General features: G+C 39.2%; 3 protein-coding genes across 4 annotated transcripts in view; 1 reads left to right on the top strand and 2 right to left on the bottom strand.

The window, feature by feature from the left end:
* Window positions 1–3043, top strand: part of cnksr2a (connector enhancer of kinase suppressor of Ras 2a) — a gene marked incomplete at both ends in the record, with an annotated part of 58301 nt that extends 55258 nt beyond the window's left edge. The window contains one exon of the mRNA XM_083935731.1: window positions 2846–3043. Coding sequence (XP_083791857.1) covers window positions 2846–3043 — 198 coding nt within the window. The remainder of the gene's footprint in view (window positions 1–2845) is intronic.
* Window positions 3044–6848: 3805 nt separating this feature from the next.
* On the bottom strand, window positions 6849–8760 carry klhl34 (kelch-like family member 34; the record flags this gene model as incomplete). Its single annotated transcript, XM_083936611.1, has 1 exon — window positions 6849–8760. The coding sequence occupies one exon, from the start codon at window positions 8758–8760 to the stop codon at window positions 6970–6972; it is 1791 nt and encodes a 596-aa protein (XP_083792737.1). The 3' UTR covers window positions 6849–6969.
* Window positions 8761–13146: 4386 nt separating this feature from the next.
* Window positions 13147–20610, bottom strand: part of smpx (small muscle protein X-linked) — a 17396-nt gene continuing 9932 nt past the window's right edge. For both annotated transcript variants that reach the window (XM_083936012.1, XM_083936013.1), the window contains exons 4-5: window positions 20538–20610; window positions 13147–15821 (exon numbers count right to left, since the gene is read on the bottom strand). The exon at window positions 20538–20610 is cut by the window's right edge and continues 103 nt beyond it. In XM_083936012.1, the coding sequence (XP_083792138.1) occupies window positions 20564–20610 (47 nt within the window). In that variant the 3' untranslated portion in view covers window positions 13147–15821; window positions 20538–20563. The remainder of the gene's footprint in view (window positions 15822–20537) is intronic.

The following is a 20610-nucleotide window of genomic DNA, read 5'->3' as shown; positions in this document are numbered from 1 at the left end:
AAATATAACAAGAACTGGTGCTTTTGTTTACAGTACAGCCAAACAAACTAAACAAAATAATTGAAACCTCCATTATCTATAAAGCTGAAAAGTGCTTAAAATGTCTTGTTTTGCAGACACATTTTTGCACATTGCAAAACATGAAAAACAGCAGGCTGTGTTTTGCCAGGTGAAAACTTTTTACTGTGAAGTAGCAGCAGTAGGAAATGCTTTGTTTGCTCTGGCACTATCTTACTACTTATACTAAAAGGGCACTCGGAGAGCGCAGACCTGATCAGTTCCAGTCTGAACTACTTTTTCCGATTATTCCTGTACCCCACATGAACACAGCACAAATGCCGTGTTGTCTCCCAATGTGAACGAAAAATAAATATTTTTTTTGTATCTGCTCCGTGAGTTGGATCTACTCCAAAATGTATTGTGCTCCTCCGTGTTGCTGCGCCCTTCCACCATGTTTCATGAAAATTGAACCAGTAGTTTTTCTGTAATCCTGCTGACAAACAGACACACTTAGCTGCAACCATAACCTCCCTGGTGGAGGTAAGAATGGATTACATGCTGCTTTATCTCACATCCCCCAACTAAAAAACAATTTCATGGATTGAAATGCTCGCTTGTGCTTCAGCTCATAAACTTTCTTTAGTGCCACCATTTTCCCGTGAGCGCCTGTTCGGTACTGCACCTGCGCAGCTCTCAACAGAGAGATGGTTCACTCTTAGCTACTTCCATAATCAGTTTCAGAAAAAAAAAAAAGATGTCACCATTTGCCTGTGCAAGTGAGTTGATGAATTTACTAGCCCAACATGAATGAGGTAATTCCTGAACATAAAAACATAAACTGGCTGAACCGTAGTCAATTTCATGAAAATCTTAAGGATTTTAACTTTGAATTGCAATTCACCTCATGTCTCTCTCATATCATGGCAGAAGATATGAGGCTTTCACATTTTTTTTTAACTGAAATCTCGTCATTTGCTGATTAAAAACCTTTTTGTGTGCACTGAAAGAATTACCTTTGTCATACTGTATTTTTCTTGGCCCGCATTCACACACAAATGCACTAACCACATTTAAACAGGGAAATGATCAAAAAAGTACTCCTTTTATTTATTGTAGAGGGATACTTTTGTGCATTTTTAGATGTTACACACCATCTGACCCTGGTGAACACACACACACACACACACACACACACACTCTGTCTCTGTCTCTGTCTCTGTCTCTGTCTCTGTCTTGTTAGTTGCAGTGCCGTCATCTGTCCCCGTCTGTGTCCTCGGTTTGGTTTGAGAGCTTTGTCAAGCAGCCATCTGTGGCTTTGTGCTATACGAGCAGTGGTTATGTTTCTGGGCTGGGTGCCTTTGAGTGGCTCTTTTGCTGTGGCTGTTTCTTTTTTTTTTTCTTCATGGTGTTTGTATCTTTGTTGCTTTCTCGATGTACGTCGGCGGGCATGGTTGGCAAGAGCATGAGGGTCTCTGTCGCTACGGTAGTGTGTTTTTACGAGGGTCTGTGGCTTTGGCTGCACGTGTGTGCTGGTGCAGTCTGGGTGGAGGTGGAGGTGGAGGTGGAGGAGCTTACATGTTTGTTCCCTGTCTGGCGTCTATTCTTAAAGGAATACACCAAGTTGTTTGTGGGGAGTTTGGATGAAACCTACCTCAGTCAAATAATGAGAGCAGAGAGTAGACACCAAAGTCGTCCGTGTGAAGACCTTAAACTGCTGTTTACAAGTTATCAGGTTGTGTGTGTGTGTTCAGGCAGCAGCGACTTATCCACAGTGGTTGCTGTGGAAACAACAAAGTCATATTTTCTCAGTATCTTTTCTGTGTCAAAATTAAACTGAGCCAACGTGCTTCAGTCTAGTGGTGGAGTACATTTACTGCTCTTTCACACACAAAACATACAAAGAGCTTATATATGTACGGAAGCTGAGAATGGACGTGCAATATCTTTACTTAAATTTCTTCACGAGAACACAAAATATAATGTCCTTGTTACTTATAGTGTTTATTTTGGATTTATTGGATTATGTTCAAAATAAGTACAGAACATATAACCATTATATGGTAGTTTGATGGAAAAAAATTGAAGGAATCATTTCTGAATGGTACATTTGAGTCGCAAACACCCAAAATCAAGCTCTTTTACTATATCAGATTAGAGATGTGGTTTCTATATCTTTGTTTGAATGCATTTAATGTCAATTACTACTACAGTAGATGCACATGACAGCTGGATTAACCACATTACACCACATTGCTCGACGGCATGGCCTCTAGATAGATCAAAATAAATAAAAAATATTAACTTGTGTTTTGAGATAATTGAATGAAAAAAAAATTGCAATCAGTTTATTTCTGCTTCCATATATATATATATATATATATATATATATATATGTATATAATATAAATATACAATATGATGCTCTGTTATAAATGAGAATACCCAGCTGAAATAATTAGATGATTAATCAGTTCGTTGATAAAATTAACCGGCAACTATTTTGATAATACCCAACCCAAATATTGTTCTCATTAATGGCTCATATCTAATGAAAACATCCAAAAAGGATTAATCATCATTAATGTCAGTTGTTACAACTTCTTAACCCTTTATCATCTTTGTTACTTTCTTATAATTTAGCATTAGAGTAGTTCAACTCTCCAGAACAAAAAACCCATGGATGGTTTCAGTGAAACAAATTCTCCCCCAAACTTAGTGTATCCCGTTAAGTGTGTATCTTGCTTCACGTGTGCCTGCGTTTTTAAAAGTTTAGTGGTTTAAATTCTAAAAATAAAAAAGTGACACCCCCCCCCCCCCTCCTGTGTTTCTGCATCCCCACCCATAGGACAGGGAGGGGGAGCTAGCGCTGATTGACAGGCTGTTGACCAATCCCCAGCTGTCGTCGGCAGAGTTCCAGGAGTGGAAGAGAGCCTATCAGGAACTGTTCTCTCAGGAGCCAGACTCGACCGTTGAATCAGACCCCGGCCCACCCCTCACCCCCTCGCTCTCTCACACACACTCCTACATCGAGACCCATGTCTGACGAGTAAAAAAAAAACACACACACATACACACGTGTTCTGAAAAGAGATGAAACAAACAGCAGCGGACGTTTTGAAGCGTCAGGGTTGTGGTCAGTGATGGACCTTGTCAAGAGAGGGGAGAGTAGGGACTACTTGACTTCCACATCCTGATACAATTTGAGCAGCCGCAGTGTACAGGTGCAACATAACAGCTCTCTGAGGAGACGCCTGTGTGGCCCTCATGTCACGTCAATCTACAAACTGATTGGTTATGCCACTCCAGCTGGCTCGGGGGCGGACGATAAACTGATACTTAAGTATTCCATGTTTGCTTTTGTGCTATATAAATACTTTCATCAGTTTGTTCCTCCTGACATGAATAGAGGCCTCTGGATAATATCTTCACGCGCCGCCATTATGCCACAGTAATTCATCCTGCTTGTTGTGCCATGTTTACACTCACCGCACATTGTCTCATAGACAGTCTTATAGCCACCATGTGACATACAATGTATTCCATCAAGCCTTGTACTTGATGTCTATGATGATATTTTCTGTACAGTGAGTGTTACAGCAGAGAACAATTAGAACAGGTCTTTTTTTTTTTTAAATCGACTAGTGTCAGTTTTAGTTTTAGAGACTTTTGTTTGTGCTGGTTTTGGTAGAAAAACATACTGTTCAGTGCTGGGCTTGACCTGAAGTATGCACACCTCCCTGAACAGGAACCATTTAAACGAAAAATCCACCCTTAAAACACCTTAAACACTGTTTTCAAAACGGCAAGTGATTTAGCATTTAGGGGCCCACGTTGTGATATTTTGTGATCCTTGCACTGATATGATGCCAGTTTCCCTGTCATGATGTCTCTTCATTTTCACTGTCAGTATGACTTTACCTCCAGCGAGCCCTTTCATTTAGTTCGACATTTGACAGCTGCCTAGAGCTCATTAATTCATTGCAGTCATAAAAATCTTAAACTGGTGTTTGCCTTATATGCAGTTCTGCTTAAATTATTTACTTTTAAAATTTGCACCATAAGTGCAGAGAACATGTTATTGTATACATAAGAAATACTTTCAAGGGGAAAAAGACTGGATTCTTGGTAATTAGTTCGGCACACGTTTCCATTTTATTTCATTTTTCCTTTGATTTTCAGTGGCCATTACTTAAGTGTATGAGTCAACAACAAGTGGAAGGTTTGCTTTGGTAGCCAAAGAAAAGCATTATAAAAAGCACACAAAAAACGAATCTAAGTAATAAGCAAATAAATCTTTCCAAACATCCCAGATTGATTATATTTTATGTAACAATATATAAACGTTTTAAGGGTGATTTTTTCCTCAGAGACCATTTTGCGCTCTGTGTCCTGCATGCCACATAGAGAATATGAGGATATATTTGCATAGGATTTGAAATATGGATCTAATACAAATATATAAGTTTGTTATTTGTACGCTGCTGCCAAATGACTTAATACTCAGAGACACTGCACAAAACTATGAAAGCAATCTCACACACTAATACACAGAGACATGCACAATAAACACACACTTTATTACACAGTTTGAGTGTTCTTTCTATCCTGCTGCCCGTGGTTGGTTATGGTAGCATGTCTTTGTTGTAGATAAACACAATATTCCTTTTCTGTTTTCCGTGTTTGAAATATCTAGATACAGTAGATCTCTCTTTATGGAGTGCAAACTAAGTGTCTTGGATAATAATCTCTAATTCCATCAGGGTTTTTATGGAGGGTCGAGTAAGATTGTTTAATGTTCAATCTATAAATTATGGTGAAATAAACAGTATTTATTTATTTATTATTCTACTTGTTCTGTCGGAAGAAGAAGAGTGGATCAATAAAGTGTGGTCATTTGGATAAAGGTGTATTTGTTGTTTGTTTTTGCATAAGATGCTACTTTGCTCTAATGACTCAGGTTATTCAAATAGAGATAAAATGAACAGACACACCAAAGTTCATCACCTTTGCGATTCAGTCTTTTTGGTGCTTAATGGTAATTGAATAAATGTACAATTGTTTGCAGAATTTTTCAGTGGTTCGTGATGTTGTTTCACAGTTTATTTGCTCTTTCTATAATAATAACAATAACCAATTAGAATGTTTAATTATATAATGCTTTAAAAATATGTACATTATATAGGCAACTGAAAAGTCAGTTTTTTAAATCGGTTTTGAACAGCTTCCATATCCATGCAACAAAAATTAACATGTTTGTATTGCAAATAATCATTTTTAAGATATAATAAGACACCCAATTCATTTTGAGTCCAGTATTAACATCAACCATGATGCTGCTTATGCAGACAGATTCCGGATTAAATTAAAAAGTATGAACAAAAAATCCATGAATAATGAACTCCAGCAGGTAACCTACCTATTACATTACAAATCATGCATATGATTTCCTTCTTATGTTTTTAATATCTGCAGCTTTAACATACAATTTCCATTTGGCTGTCAGTGCAGATGAAAAAACAAGACTGAAAAAAGGTCACTGGATATCCTCGGTTTGCTTCTATTTATGTATTTATCTTATAGATAACTTAAATTATTCATCACTAATAAATAAACAGGAATGTCACATGCATCAAGCTTTTATCTTATATAAAATATTCAGCTTAGCTTTGCTATTGTTTTCAAAGATGTCCTCCTCCACCTTCATCGCCTTATCTCCTGTTTTGACTTATTCTCTATTGCCTCTTATGCGTTGATGGCCTCCTCCTCCGTGTGGCTCAACATCCACCTGAAAACTCATTTGTTGAGGAATTACGTTCGTCCCACTGTATCTCCTTACCTCTCCTCTACACCAAATACCCTTTATCTCCCTCCTTAGCTCTTGTTTTATTTATCCTCTTACAACATTGTCACATTCGGTCACACAAATCCATTGTCAAAACAACATATAACAATTCTCACAAGAGGTCGATTGTCATTAGATCTCAATAACTGTAGCAGATTAAAGTAAAAATGACCAAAAAGACGTGGCAAAAAATGATTTTTCTCTGTCAGATCATTCAGTATTCAGACAAGTACTTTAAAAACCTAAATATAACATAAAATGCCAATTTAGCATTGAGTGTAATTTTGTAACAAGACATAACTTGGCGCTGACGCATAGCTAGAACAAGAGACGGTTAGCTTAGATCAGTAGCAGACTACGAAATGGGGGGAAAACTAGCTCTTTAAAGGGCGACAAATATTACAAACACCTTAAGCTCTCTAATTGCCATGTTACATCGATACTGAGCTGAAAAAGTAACATGTTTGTCTTGTGCTTCATACTACGCACTAACCTTCTCCTGGTGGTTCTAGCTTCATATTAAGTGCACAGACATGAGTGTGATATTGATCTTCTCATCTAACCCTCGACATGAAACAGAATAATTGTACCTATGTCAATATACTCCTACAAGTAGTGGTAGAGTAGCTTAACTTAGCATAAAGACTTGAAGCAGGGGGAAAACGATGTGAATAGGCGTATGTAGACCCTTGCACTACCCCTTAACCCTGAACCTAACCGTTACCTCTAGCCCTCACAAAATGCTGAATTAAATCTGTGAAGGCAGACGCTTATGCAACTGGAGAACATAGGAACCCTTTTGGGGAAAAGGGTTCCTATGTTGTTATTTTTATGCTGTTGCCAAATGACTTAGGATCCTTAGGACCCTTTGTTCTCCAGGTCCTAGTTTTGCACAAAGGTACCAAAATCAGCCTGCAAGCAATTTTAAAACTCACATATAAACACAATCTTGTTTTTTTAATCAAAGGGATTTACAAAAAGTTATGTGCTTTATGTTAAACTCAGCTAACCATCTCCTGGTTCTATTTCAACCATGTGTGCTCAGTTCTCAACTTTTAGAGACTATGTTGCACCTGTAGTGAAATTGTCTCACTTTCATTTTAAGGTTTTCTTTCAGTATGTGCACTTTAGTCTGGTAGAGGCAGCAGTGTGCTCTCAGTCCCAGTGAGAGGTCTGGGGAGCTGACAGATCTCTCTCCAGCGATCCTTCTTTGTTTCATACTCCAACACACTCTTCACTATCACCTCCTGTCCGTCGCTCCATCTCCTCCCTCCAAACACCAGCAGATTCCCAGATGGCATTGACACCATCCCGTAGTTGAAGGAGCCAATGAGAAGTGGTCGAAGGCGGGTCCAGTGGTCTGCCTGCGAATTGTATTTCTCGATATCGCAAAAAGGCTCGTACATTCCCAACAAGGCGTAGATGTGGCCGTGGGCGGTTGCCAGGCGGTGACTGAACCTGGCAATGGACATGGACGCTCGCTTCTCCCAAACTCTGCCTTTGAGGTCCCAGGACAGGACTTCTCTGCTGTTCTCCCTGTGGTTATCGCCATGGTTACTGCCACTCTGGTTGCCAGGGAGACCACCTGACACATAGATGCTGCTATCGAGCACAGCAGAGGCGTGGCCATAAAGGGGCCGAGGCATTGTTACTCCTCTCCTCCATACTCCTGTGGCCATGTCGTAAAACTCAACAGAAGCTAAAGAGGTGTGTGCATTGGAGTCTGGTCGTGTGTGTCGTCCCCCGATGGCATAAATAGCATCCTCCACCACGCAGCAGGTTAACTGCTCCCGCCTCTCCAGCATGGACTCCACCGTCTCCCAGCAGTCGAAGCGAGGATCGTAGCGCCACACCTGGTTGGATGTTGCCACAGTGACCGACTTTTTCCCATCCTCGTCTCCCTCTTTCACCTCTTCTCCTCCGATCACAAAGAGGTAACCTCCCACTGAGCACACACAGTGATTTCTCAGTCGCAGCGGGATGCTGGAGCTGAAGGATGAAAATCTCCTGCTTCTAAGATCAAATGCCAGCATCTGCTGGTCTGGCCAATCAGGACTAGACCCTCCACCGACAAGCAGCACACGATTGGGCGATGCTCTGAGTGTCGACTGTTTGCTCTGTCTGATTGGTTGAGCTGAACCCAGCCTGTGGTACTCCAACGCCCGAGTCAGCTGACTTCTAATGAGGGGTGTGGCCATTGCCTTGTGGGCATGGCTAATATTAGTGAGGTCAGAGGGGGCGACCAATCCGAAGCGCAGACGACTCAGCAGAAGATTCGATTTCAACAGAGGGAGGGGCCCATTCTCATCCAGCCAATCCAGAGCCAGCTTTGTGAGCTCCACCTCCTTGACACCAGGTATCTCGTCAGTATCCAGCACCGCCATCAGTGATTGGATATTCAGCCTAAGAAGGTTGTCCCTGCTTTCCTGCAGCAATGTCCTCATCTCCATAGCGATGGTTTGATTGGCAGCTTCAAGTGCATCTGAAAGGGTGTGATGCTCTGCCAGGTTAGCATAGCAACAGCAATTCTCAGCATTTAAGCCATCGGTCATAAAACGCTCACATATTGACACGGCTGTCTCCACCTGCAAGTACCTGGCTGCCTCCAAGGTGACAGGAAGTGTAGGCGGAGAAACGCTTAGCCAGCCAGAATAAAGGAAGTCCAGAATGGCGTCTAAACCCCCAGGTTTTAGTGCCGGGAGGCTAATGGAACCCGCTAATCTCTCTGCGGTAGTCTCTCCAAACAGAGCCCAAAAATACTCGCTGGAGCTGGCCAAAAGGGCGCGATGACAAGGGAAAAATACACCGCCGGCCTCTAGGACAACATCACACATGCGTCTCTGAGAGCGCAGGCGCTGGAAGCCGGAGAGAAGTCCAGTTCTGTGGGATGAACTGTAGAGGAGGGAGTAGCTATCCATCCCGGAGGTGAGAGGATAAGAGATTGGAGAGAGAAAACTTCTGAGAAACAGTTCAAAAAGAGGATTAGAAAAAGCTTAGTCACAGAAGGATCAAGGAAGCAGCGGTGAGAGGGAAGCAAGAGGAAGAAGCGCAGGCAAATCAGCAATGAGTGTTGTCAAAAAAGATGTAGCCGACAAGCTGCACTAAAGACGTTTTGACAGAAAGAGAATCAGACATCAGGAGGAGAACAAGATAGTGCAAAGAGCAGAAAAGGATGGGAAAAGACAGGAGATCTGAGAGGGAAAGAGAGTAAGTGTGTGTCCTTTGTTGAGGTCTCTCCATCTATGTTTTTGTCCTTCTCTGTCTGCGGTGGCGGGCATATGACACCATGATAGGAAGGTTAAAAACTGCCCCCTACAACCACACAACCCAAACCCCCACCCCTTGTTGGCCCTTTAACTGCGGTCTGTCCCAAAGCCTCCTGTCTCTTCCTGTGATGTCCCAGCTCTGTTGGCTTTGTGCTTGTCTGCTGCCCTTTTCCTTTGCGTCCAGGAGGGAGTATCACCTGAATACATGCGTCCAACATACACACCAACCGGGGCGAGCGAGCAGAAGCGTGGATCAACACCGCGGACACACATGCACAGAGGGAGCCTGGCAGGATTTTAGTATCTATCCCGGCGGATGAACTCATCGGTAAATACAGCTGCCCCAGTCTACGGAACAAGATTCCAGTGCACGGTTGCTACGGCACCTATCTGTGCCCTCATCGCCATGGCGACAGGAATAGAAACACAGACACAGTTCGGTGGAGGTACATATCAAAACCAGAGGAAGTTTTGCCAAGCTGTCAAGAGATTTTACTAGTGTCAAACTTAGCACATAGCCTTTTGGTATTAAAGTAATCTGTGACCTTCTGGGAGGCATTTAACCTTATTGTGACCTAGGCAGCTTTAAAATCACACTGATTGAAGTGACGCTATTATTTTTATGCAGAGGAATGGAGGCTGGTGCTTGTAGGAGTGATAATGAGGATTTGTTTTCGATATCAGGCTACAAGTTGTGCACTGTGTTTATGGTTGTGTAATTTAATGTTGAGCTACTGTACTTCTGATACATGCACATCAATATGCAAACAAAATTGCTTTATCGCGCACTTACAAGTTCATGCAGTGTAAATTTTGAAGTGAGTTAGAAGACTGTGTATATGGGTACTGGTAGATTTACTTAACAATTCTATTCAAGCACAAATTCAAGGTACTTTACTCGAGAATTTCCATTTTATGCAACTTTATACTTCTGCTACATTTTGGATTGGAATATTATTTCCCTTCCTGTCCAGTGAAAACCACGTATTTCCAGATGTGTTGATGGTGAATGTTTGTGATAAACTGAAGGATGAAGTTTTCATTCATGTGTTGAGAACATTCTCTTTCTTCTTGAGATAAATGAGGTCTTGGATCAGCTGGAAAATGCATCAGCAGCACAAAGCTGAAAACATTTTTAGAGATACATGGACACAGGACAGCGACGCTACATACATGATGATCTTATAGAATATAATGCATAAACTACTCAACAATTAGCACAACCCTGAACATCTACAGCTGAAAAATGCCACACACACATTAGAGCAGCAGTGATATAAATCCAGAAACATCAGATATAACAGGAAAACACTGACAGGCAACATAATCAGTGCTTTTACTTTTCATGCTTTGATCATTTCACTGATAATACTTACATACTTTTACCTAAGTAAGGTGATAAATACTGGACTTTTACTTGTAGTAGAGCATTAGTACTCTTATTTCAGTAAAGGATGAATACTTGTTCCACCACTGCATATGTGTCTGTTTTATGGAAAGGTTACACTAGTTCAAAATTCAGCAAACAGGCCTACTTGCAAAAAGGAAAACAAGAATCACACCTTTTTGAAACTGCAGAGTGTTTTTAATCTTTCCCACACAATGTCAGATCCTCTCATATGGTTGTTAAAACACCAGCTGTGTGTCTCTCTCCAACATGACCTGATGGAGGCTAAACTTAGCTACAGCTGCTCTGTGTGTTTGTCTGTGTGGACATGTGATGTGATGATCTGCTGTAATGGGGGTTGGTGGTGTGTTTGATGGCATGTGTGTGTGCTCTGCTCATGCTGCATTCCTTCTTGAAACAGTTGGATTCTGAGGTTTAGCTCAGGATCAAAGTGACTCGGTGCACAAAGACGTGACTGACTCCCACCTAGAACCCAGTAATACCCATTACATATGCACATAATATCAGAATATTACCGTTGGAAATATCAAAGCTCTTTTATAATGTGAAAACTGACTCTGAAATACTCTCTGGGCCACATCTTCCATCAGAGTAAACATGACGTTTTAATTTGCTTTTGTCAGAGTTTCCAGGGTATTTAATTTTGCCTGAATGGATTCTTTTTTCTTCTTTTTTTTTTAAAATCAGTGCATGCATTATGTCATTCTGTTTACTGTCAATCTCCTGAAACCCACAGGAAAAAAAGGAAGTCTCTGCCATGAAATAATCCCTTTAAAACATGTCACCTTGAAAACGTTACTGTCACGTTCTGTCGCCTTATTTGGGATGTGGTCTTTGTTGGCTGAAACAGCTGTCAACTGTACCGGCAATATGTTTTTTTACAATGACAAAGAAACAAAGCTTAGAGTCTGCAGCCACAGTAGCAGCTCCGTGTAAGTGCAAGAGTCAGCATGCTAATATGCTCACAATGAAAAAACAAAAACAACCTGTCTCACTCTTCACTCGTCAAATACGGCAGCTTGGTCAGTGGTCCTGGTGTCTGAAACTGATGCACAAGGCACCTTTTATTGTCCGTATGAGACGCACCCGCCTTCGACTGTGGTGCTGTGAGATGGCGTAGTATTCAGAGCAGCAAAAAAAAGGAGTCCAGAGACAGAACTTACTCATGAGACCTCTGTTTGTGTCCCATGTGAAACCAAAAATCAATGTTGACTTATTTTAACCCAACCATAATCTTTTCCTAAACATAACCAAGCAGTTTTGTTACCTTAACATACACGTTGAAGGGTACACCTCTACTCGCAGGGGTACGCAGAGTGTTTAACACATGACACCAAGCACCTACAGTATATATGTGACGAGTTGAGAGCGAGAATGGGTCAGCTAATCTGCCGCTGTTTCACAGGTATAGTGTTTACTGTGTTCATCAAATTAGTCTAGCTAAAACCCATTAATCATCACTAAAAACAAACTGAGGCTGAATATTAATAGTTTTGCAGGTATTTACTTGTAAACCATTGGGGAAATTACAATGTTGACCCCTTGAGGGCACTAGAGGAAGGTCAGAGGAGAGTTAAAGTTAGAGGATATAGCATCTTGGAGCTTTAAACGTCTGCAGATTTATTTTACCAGTTCATCTCAGGGCATAAATAAACATTTGTTCCTAAATAAGTGAAGAATTTAACCTAAAGTCTGGGGATGACCAAAGTTGGTAAGATTTATCCTATGGGAATCTTTAATGTCTTCCCTAAATTTCATGGCAATACTTCCAATTCCAAACATATATGTGGATGGTAAATGCTAAAAAATGTTGATAAGTTTAAATAACTGGGAGTGACCTTAGATTCCACACTCATTTTTAAAAAACACATTAAAAAGTTGGGTAATACATTGAACTATGACATAGCTAATTTTTCGACACATTCAAAATTCCTTAACAGTTGATACTTCTATGACTTATGTAAATGCTATGATTATGGTGGTCCCAGGCTAACAAGACTGCCTTAAAATCCATTAGATCACTCCACAAACAAGTAATTAAAGTTTTAGACAAAAGATCAATGCAATGCCACCACTGTGTCATACTGGGCCAGTATAATATGCTTAGCCTTGATAATCTCAAATTGTATTCTTATATGCACCCTATGCACAAAATAATTCATAATGCTGCTCCACCACCTGTGAAGGAATTTGTCCATCTCTGCACTTCATTGGCGCAATCTGCCTTCTCCTTTAGAGCTACTAAAGCATGGAACACTCTCCCAAGCATTCTGAAAAATGTTACAGATTTCTGTGCTTTCTCATAAAAAAATGGATATTAAGAAATCAGTCTTGTCAGCACTAATTCAGAATTTATCAATCTGTACTCAGTATTTCTGTATATGGTCATAACTTCCATGATACCAATTTATTTTATGCAGTGTGTGTGTGTGTGTGTGTGTGTGTGTGTGTGTGTGTGTGTGTGTGCGCGTGCGTGTGCATGTTTTTTAATCATCTTTTTTTCACTTTGTAACCAATGAATTTTGTACATTATCCCTGAATCAAATAAACGAAATAAACTAAATTAATAGTTGTTGAGATATTTCAGTCTGGTGGACCAGTCAACATGTCCATCTATAGAGCCACCCTGCTAGCATGGCAAGCTACATAAAGCTAGTATTTAAAAAATGATTAGGGCAAATAGAAACGTGTATAACATTTAATTGTTCGCATTTACTAGTAACAGATGAAGCCAGTAATGCATAGAACCATCTTGATTTATTGCAACATCTTCCTGAAGATATATGGAAATCCTAACATTAAAACAAGAAAAACATTATAATCCCCCTACCAAAACAAGTAATACAATCCCAGAATCCCAGATTGCAAATTGTTGCATGTAGAAATTCATATTTTCATAGACAGAAATAAATATAAATCAGTGATGAACAGTGGAGTTTTGCCAATATCGAAAAAAAGTGTAATCAGAACAGTTTCTTTCGTCAAGTGAATTCCTAAAATATATGTCAATTTAAAAAAAGAATGTCCTTCTAAAGCAGCTGTTTCAGAGTTAACAAATGTCCTTCTAACGCAGCTGTTTCAGACTCAACACATGTGATTCTAAAAGCAGCTGTTTCAGACTCAACAAATGTCCTTCTAAAGCAGCTGTTTTAAAGTTAACAAATGTCCTTCTAACGCAGCTGTTTCAGACTTAACAAATGTCCTTCTAAAGCAGCTGTTTCAGACTTAACAAATGTCCTTCTAAAGCAGCTGTTTCAGACTCAACAAATGTCCTTCTAAAGCAGCTGTTTTAGACTCAACAAATGTCCTGCTAAAGCAGCTGTTTCAGACTCAACAAATGTCCTTCTAAAGCAGCTGTTTCAGAGTTGACAAATGTCCTTCTAAAGCAGCTGTTTCAGACTCAACAAATGTCCTTCTAAAGCAGCTGTTTCAGACTCAACAAATGTCCTTCTAAAGCAGCTGTTTCAGAGTTGACAAATGTCCTTCTAAAGCAGCTGTTTCAGACTCAACAAATGTCCTTCTAAAGCAGCTGTTTCAGACTCAACAAATGTCCTTCTAAAGCAGCTGTTTCAGAGTTGACAAATGTCCTTCTAAAGCAGCTGTTTCAGACTCAACACATATCCTTCTAAAGCAGCTGTTTCAGACTCAACAAATGTCCTTCTAAAGCAGCTGTTTCAGAGTTAACAAATGTCCTTCTAATGCAGCTGTTTCAGACTCAACACATGTCCTTCTAAAGCAGCTGTTTCAGACTCAACAAATGTCCTTCTAAAGCAGCTGTTTCAGACTTAACAAATGTCCTTCTAAAGCAGCTGTTTCAGACTCAACACATGTCCTTCTAAAGCAGCTGTTTCAGACTCAACAAATGTCATTCTAAAGCAGCTGTTTCAGACTCAACAAATGTCCTTCTAAAGCAGCTGTTTCAGAGTTAACAAATGTACTTCTAACGCAGCTGTTTCAGACTTAACAAATGTCCTTCTAAAGCAGCTGTTTCAGACTTAACAAATGTCCTTCTAAAGCAGCTGTTTCAGACTCAACAAATTTCCTTCTAAAGCAGCTGTTTCAAAGTTAACAAATATACTTCTAAAGCAGCTGTTTCAGACTTAACAAATGTCCTTCTAAAGCTGCTGTTTCAGACGCAACAAATGTCCTTCTAAAGCAGCTGTTTCAGAGTTAACAAATGTCCTTTTAAAGCAGCTGTTTCAGACTCAACAAATATCCTTCTAAAGCTGCTGTTTCAGACTTAACAAATGTACTTCTAAAGCAGCTGTTTCAGACTCAACAAATATCCTTCTGAAGCAGCTGTTTCAGAATTAACAAATGTCCTTCTAAAGCAGCTGTTTCAGACTCAACAAATATCCTTCTAAAGCAGCTGTTTCAGAATTAACAAATGTCCTTCTAAAGCAGCTGTTTCAGACACAACAAATGTCCTTCTAAAGCAGCTGTTTCAGACTCAACAATTGTCTTTCTAAAGCAGCTGTTTCAGACACAACAAATTTCCTTCTAAAGCAGCTGTTTCAGACTCAACAAATGTCCTTCTAAAGCAGCTGTTTCAGACTTAACAAATGTCCTTCTAAAGCAGTTTCTTTTAGAGTTAACAAATGTCTTTCTAAAGCAGCTGTTTCAAAATTAACAAATGTCCTTCTAAAGCAGCTGCTTCAAATTTAACAATTGTCCTTCTAAAGCATGTTTTTCAGAGTTAACAAATGTCCTTCTAAACCATTTTTTTCAGAGTTAACAAATGTCCTTCCAAACCAGTTTTTTTCAGAGTTGACAAATGTCCTTCTAAAGCAGCTGTTTCAAAATTAACAAATGTCCTTCTAAAGCAGCTGTTTCAGTCTTCAAAGTCCTCAAAAAAATAAATAAAATGTTTAAGAATAATCTGAAGAATATACTGTTATTGCAACACAACTCACCTCCTTCTAAAAGTCCAAGTAAAATGAGTATTTTCTGCAGCAAAAACAAGCGTAAGAGTATCTCACTTTATTTGAACAGTTCTTAAGTTTCTGTACAAATTATATTTCGATTTGATGATAAAATTAACTGATATGGTAAGATAAATATGGAGATGTATTGTGCTTTAACCTGTTAGGGTACTGATAGAGAACAGTAGAGAGTTTATGGATGCCTGCTTCTTGGTGGTTTCGGTTAAATGCTGAACATTTTCTGCAGATGTTGGCTTCACAGAAAGCTGTTATTGTTTCCAAACATGATGGGATTAGTTTTTAGTTTGCTTAGTTTTCAGTGGCAGTGGGCAAGTCTGTGTTTATGAAGATTATCTGCTGTCCTCTTCGCCTGGTTGGAGATCCTGGAAGAAAGAGACAGATAAAGACACTGTGAGGGATTTGCACTGTCTGGTATCAGCCAGTCATTAAGCTGCTGACCCCTGAGAGACAGCGGGGAGGGGCAGGATGACAAGGAAAATAAGACCAGGTCACTGTTTTGACTGATGCAAAACATCAGTCAAATCTATATAGATCTGTTTGATCTATTACCTGCTTTTTCGCTTTGCTTATCTTTCTCTTGACCTTTTTCCATTTCTGTTTCTCTCTGTCTTGATCTCTCTTCATCGTCTGAAACATTTTCTGTTTATTTCTATCTCAAAACTTTCCATCTCGAGTTTTAGTCATACAAACAATCACTTCTCAGACGGGTGCTCAGGTCAGTTAAACATCAGGGGATGGAGCCAAAGAGCTACAGTTTTGCTGGTTAAAGTGAAATTCCGGTTTAAAATCATCCCAGGGTCTTTTTAGGCAAAATAGGTCATCAAATAAGCCATCAAGATTATTTTTTTCGTGTATGAACTATTAACGTAGATTTTCCGGTTTTCTAACAGCCTGCCGCAGCTAACACTGAAGCTCGGGGCGGCGAATTGAACGCATTTAAACATCTTTTTTAACCACTAATCCTGCTCAAAATAAGACCAAACCTCTGCAGTAGCATGGTAAGAGTCCAAACACATAAAATGAAGCACCAACAATGTAATTAGTGAACCCGGAGTTTATTAACTCTCGTGTTTTTAAAGACTTACCTACTGGCCCCTGTACCAGCTGCTCTATTCAGTTAATCAGTAACACAATCCAAAAGGAAGGAGCCCACTAATGATTTATTCCAGCAGAACAAGTAAACTTTGTGGTTTGCTGCAGACCCAGTAATCCCTCTGCCTAAGTTTACCAGAGCAGGATTTTACCATACCAGGATTGTATTTGGTAAACAACTTGAATGGAGCTGCTGGTACTGGAGCCAGTTGGTAAGTCTTTCAAAACACTCTTTTAATAAACTCTGTGTTCACATACTTTGTTGTTGCTTCTGTTAATGTGTAGGGACTCTTATCATGCTTCTGCAGAGGTTTGGTTATTTGGAGCAGTATTAGTGGTTAAAACAAGACGTTAATAGTTCCTACATGAAAAAGAATTGTCTCGATGGCTTATTTGATGACCAAATTTGCCTAAAAAGACCCTGAGATGATTTTACACCGGAATTTCACTTTCAGTGATGTTACACTCGAGCCCAGTGAAAAGTACAACAGACTGAGAGGAAAGCTTATAATTTGAAGCCTTTAAAATTATGCACTCCCATGCTAAATTAGATGCTAGTAAGCTTCACTGCCCTTTCAAATGTGAAGTGGTTATACTAGCTTGCAGCTATGCAAGTAAGTCCATTTTATAATTTTTTTGTTATAGTTTTATTTTACCATGGTGGGTTAAAAAATCAGACGTTTTTTGTACTTCTGCATACTACAAAAATAATGTACACACCAATTTTCATAGTATACTCAAGAAATCAATGTACTTTTTCATTTTGTAGGTGATATCATGTGCCCAAAAGTAAAAGAACATCATTGTTCACATACATACTGTGTGTGTCATAGTTTGGCCTGGACCCTTTCTTCCAATGAAGTAAAATCTTAATGCTATGACCCAGTTTGGTGTGGAAGAACTTGACTTGCCGAGTGAACCTGAATGTTGACTGTGAGCCAGACCTTATCGCCCAACCTCGGTGTTGGATCTCACTAATTCTCTTGTTGCAGAATGGGAAAAAAATCCCTGCAGCCAGGGTCCTAAATCTGGTGAAAAGTCTGAAACTAATAGAGTGGAGGACGTTGTAGCATCATATTAATCAAATGTGGGTGCAATGTTTGCATGTCCATATACTTTTGGCCATGTACTGTACTGCAGCTGCAAACTTGGAATAACACCATAAGTTAAACTGCTCAAAGAGAAAGCAAACGTTTTTCTAGTGTAAATGCACACTGTGAACCTGCTCACAAACAGCAGCGTGGAGTATTATTTTTCTGCCTGAGAGAGAAACATGTTTATAACTAAAACTTGGCTCCTCATTTATCTCCTACACAGCACACCCACATGGTTTGGGGCAGGGCAGAGCAGCCACAGTGTTTGGATATTGTGGTTTCTGTGTCCCGCTGAGAAAGTCACAGCACAGACTGCCCCTCAGAGCTCACACATGTTTTCTGCGACACACACACATTTCTATAAAGTGTAAATATAGAGCCTGACTCAACCTCTCCTGCCCACACACAGAGGCATCAACACGCATAAGCTTGACCCAAACCCAGACTGCTCAGACAACAGTGACTCCCTGTGGCGAGCACCGATCCCTGCAAGCATTTATTACGGCATGATGACATGTTTAATGGTCTTGTTAGGTAGATGTAAAAAAAAAATTTAAAAACTGATTAAAGCTTCTGTTTTGGGTTATTTTAATATGCAGAGGTAAAAAGAAAAAAAAAGCATTGCACCACCATTTTAAGGATCTATAATCAGATTTTTTTTTTCTTTTCTTACTTACCCCTTCAGACAGGTTTTTGCCTTGTGGCATTACATCATAGATTTTCTTTTGGGCAAGTACATAAATTGAAGATCATGCAAAGAATATTTGACTGGCTCAATAGTTAGTTTGTCACTTTACAGCAAATATATCCTGTGTTTAAACCCAGTGTGGTCAGCTGTTTTTTTCCTGTTTGCACATCCTCCACATGTCTGAGTCGTTTCCTCCCAAAATTGGATAACATGCAGGTTAGGTGGAAACTTTACTTGAGTATTTACATTTCCCTCTACTTTAGACTTTATTACATTTCATAGGGAAGTTTTTACAAACAAAACATATGAAGAGTCATTGTTTAAATATCAAACCAGCCAGCAGTCTTGTGTTTGTTCAGCCTTTTAAGAGTAAAATTCAAGCACTTTCAAGGTTCCTAAACCAAAGGTTTCCACACACTCGAAGCCTTTATCATCAATTGTTGCACTAAGATCAATTGTGACAGGTCAGATGATGAGTGTGCGTTCTGAGAGCAGATGGTGGCCCTCGAAAAAAAACATTTTCATTTTGCAGTCCATGTCCATCGAGCTCCGGTCTGGTGTCAGAGGCCAGGAGTCACCCAACAAATGTAACGATAGGATTGCTTAATTACAAATATTTAAAGATTTTTGATTTACTTGACTGATTTATAGATGAAACACTAGATTCTTTTTTCAGTGAGTATATGTCAGAACTCAAGCCTGTTTCTAACCTTGAAAACATGATGGTGAAACAAAAGCAAAATTTAAAGACTACGTACAAACGCTTTTTATACACTAGTTTCTCGTGTTTTGCAAACCAAACAATTGATGTATTGATCGAGGAAGCAGAATATTCTGGGGCTGCAACTAAAAATGATTATCTGTAAAATGTCAGAAAATAGTGACAAACAAAACCTGTTACAGCTCTAACCCCAAATATATTCAGTGATATATAAGAACAAAAAACATTAAATCTTCACATCTGAAAAGCTGATTGAACCAAATATTTGGCACGTTTGCTTGAGAAAATGACAGTTTGAAAGGAAGACTTGTACTTGTACCAGTGTGGCATTAGTACTTTTACTCACGTTAAATATCTGAACACTTCCTTGTCTGTATATTAGACCTGTAATTGTAGGGTTAGATGGTTATTTACTGTTTTCATGGACTGGATTTGCATCATTCACAAAGAGTCAGTGACTTCAATTTGTGCTTCCTCTCTGTTGTTTGGTTTTGGATTTGCATTTTTCTCTTTGGACCCTTTAAGCCCAACCACATCGGCCCTGCACAACTCTCAAAAGAGGTGCGTCGGATCTGTCCAAGTGAGCCGTTATCCTCAGGGCTCAGTGGGAAATTTGCTGAATCCAGATAGTGATGACAAAGGATACACAGATGACACGTTGATTAGATACACTGGTACACACCAACTTTCACTCCTGTGAAAGTTAAAATGTAAAGGGTTTTTAACACTGTTTCTAACTATAAACCAACTCCTATTTTGGATTTAAATTCCTCAAATTTGAACCCTAATGCCCAGTTTGGGGTCCTAGAGAACTTAAATGACTCCAAAAACAAACGTAACATTGTTTGTTCACTTTAATACTTCATACCTTTTAGTAATTTCTTTATGTTTTAATTTATGAGCATTGCTTTGAAATATAATTAAAAGATGACACATTCATTTAGTTTGGGGTCGCAGAGACGTTAATGGAGGATTTTAGTCAGCTCTTGTTAACCTTTAGATTACATACACTGAATACATGTAAATACACTTTATGTATTTACTGTATACAGGGTATCAATAAAATATGTTTGACTGTTTAAGACTACTAAATTACACACTTTTTAAAAAAATACTAAGTACCTTTTTAATAATTATAATAATAATAATAATAATAATTACATGATCATTACCATCAAGGAAGAAACAATGGCATAATGGCCTAATATTTCATTTATTTTACTATAGTTTTTTTTTTTTTTGTTTTGTTTTTTTACATTATTGTTGTTGCTGAGGAACCAAAAAATAAAATAGTAAATAAAATACATTAAGTTTTTTTTAAATGATTAATTGCTGATGTGTAAAATAAAGTGGTCCCTTGTTTATCCCCTTTTTTCTGTAAATACAAGTAATATTAATGTTTGTTATATTTTCTTACGAAGTTTAAGTGCTGCACATAGTTCGGCTCATTTCCAAAACTCAAAATATCCCCCAAAACACTTACAGTGTAGTTTAGTTCTAGATCCCGTGTTAGTCCTTGGTGACCCATCGTAGTTCGCTCCTGACGTTCTGCAGCT

This window comes from Echiichthys vipera, assembly GCF_963691815.1.
Source record: "Echiichthys vipera genome assembly, chromosome: 21".
Lineage (NCBI taxonomy): Eukaryota > Metazoa > Chordata > Actinopteri > Perciformes > Trachinidae > Echiichthys > Echiichthys vipera.
This window is presented reverse-complemented; position numbering and strand designations above follow the sequence as displayed.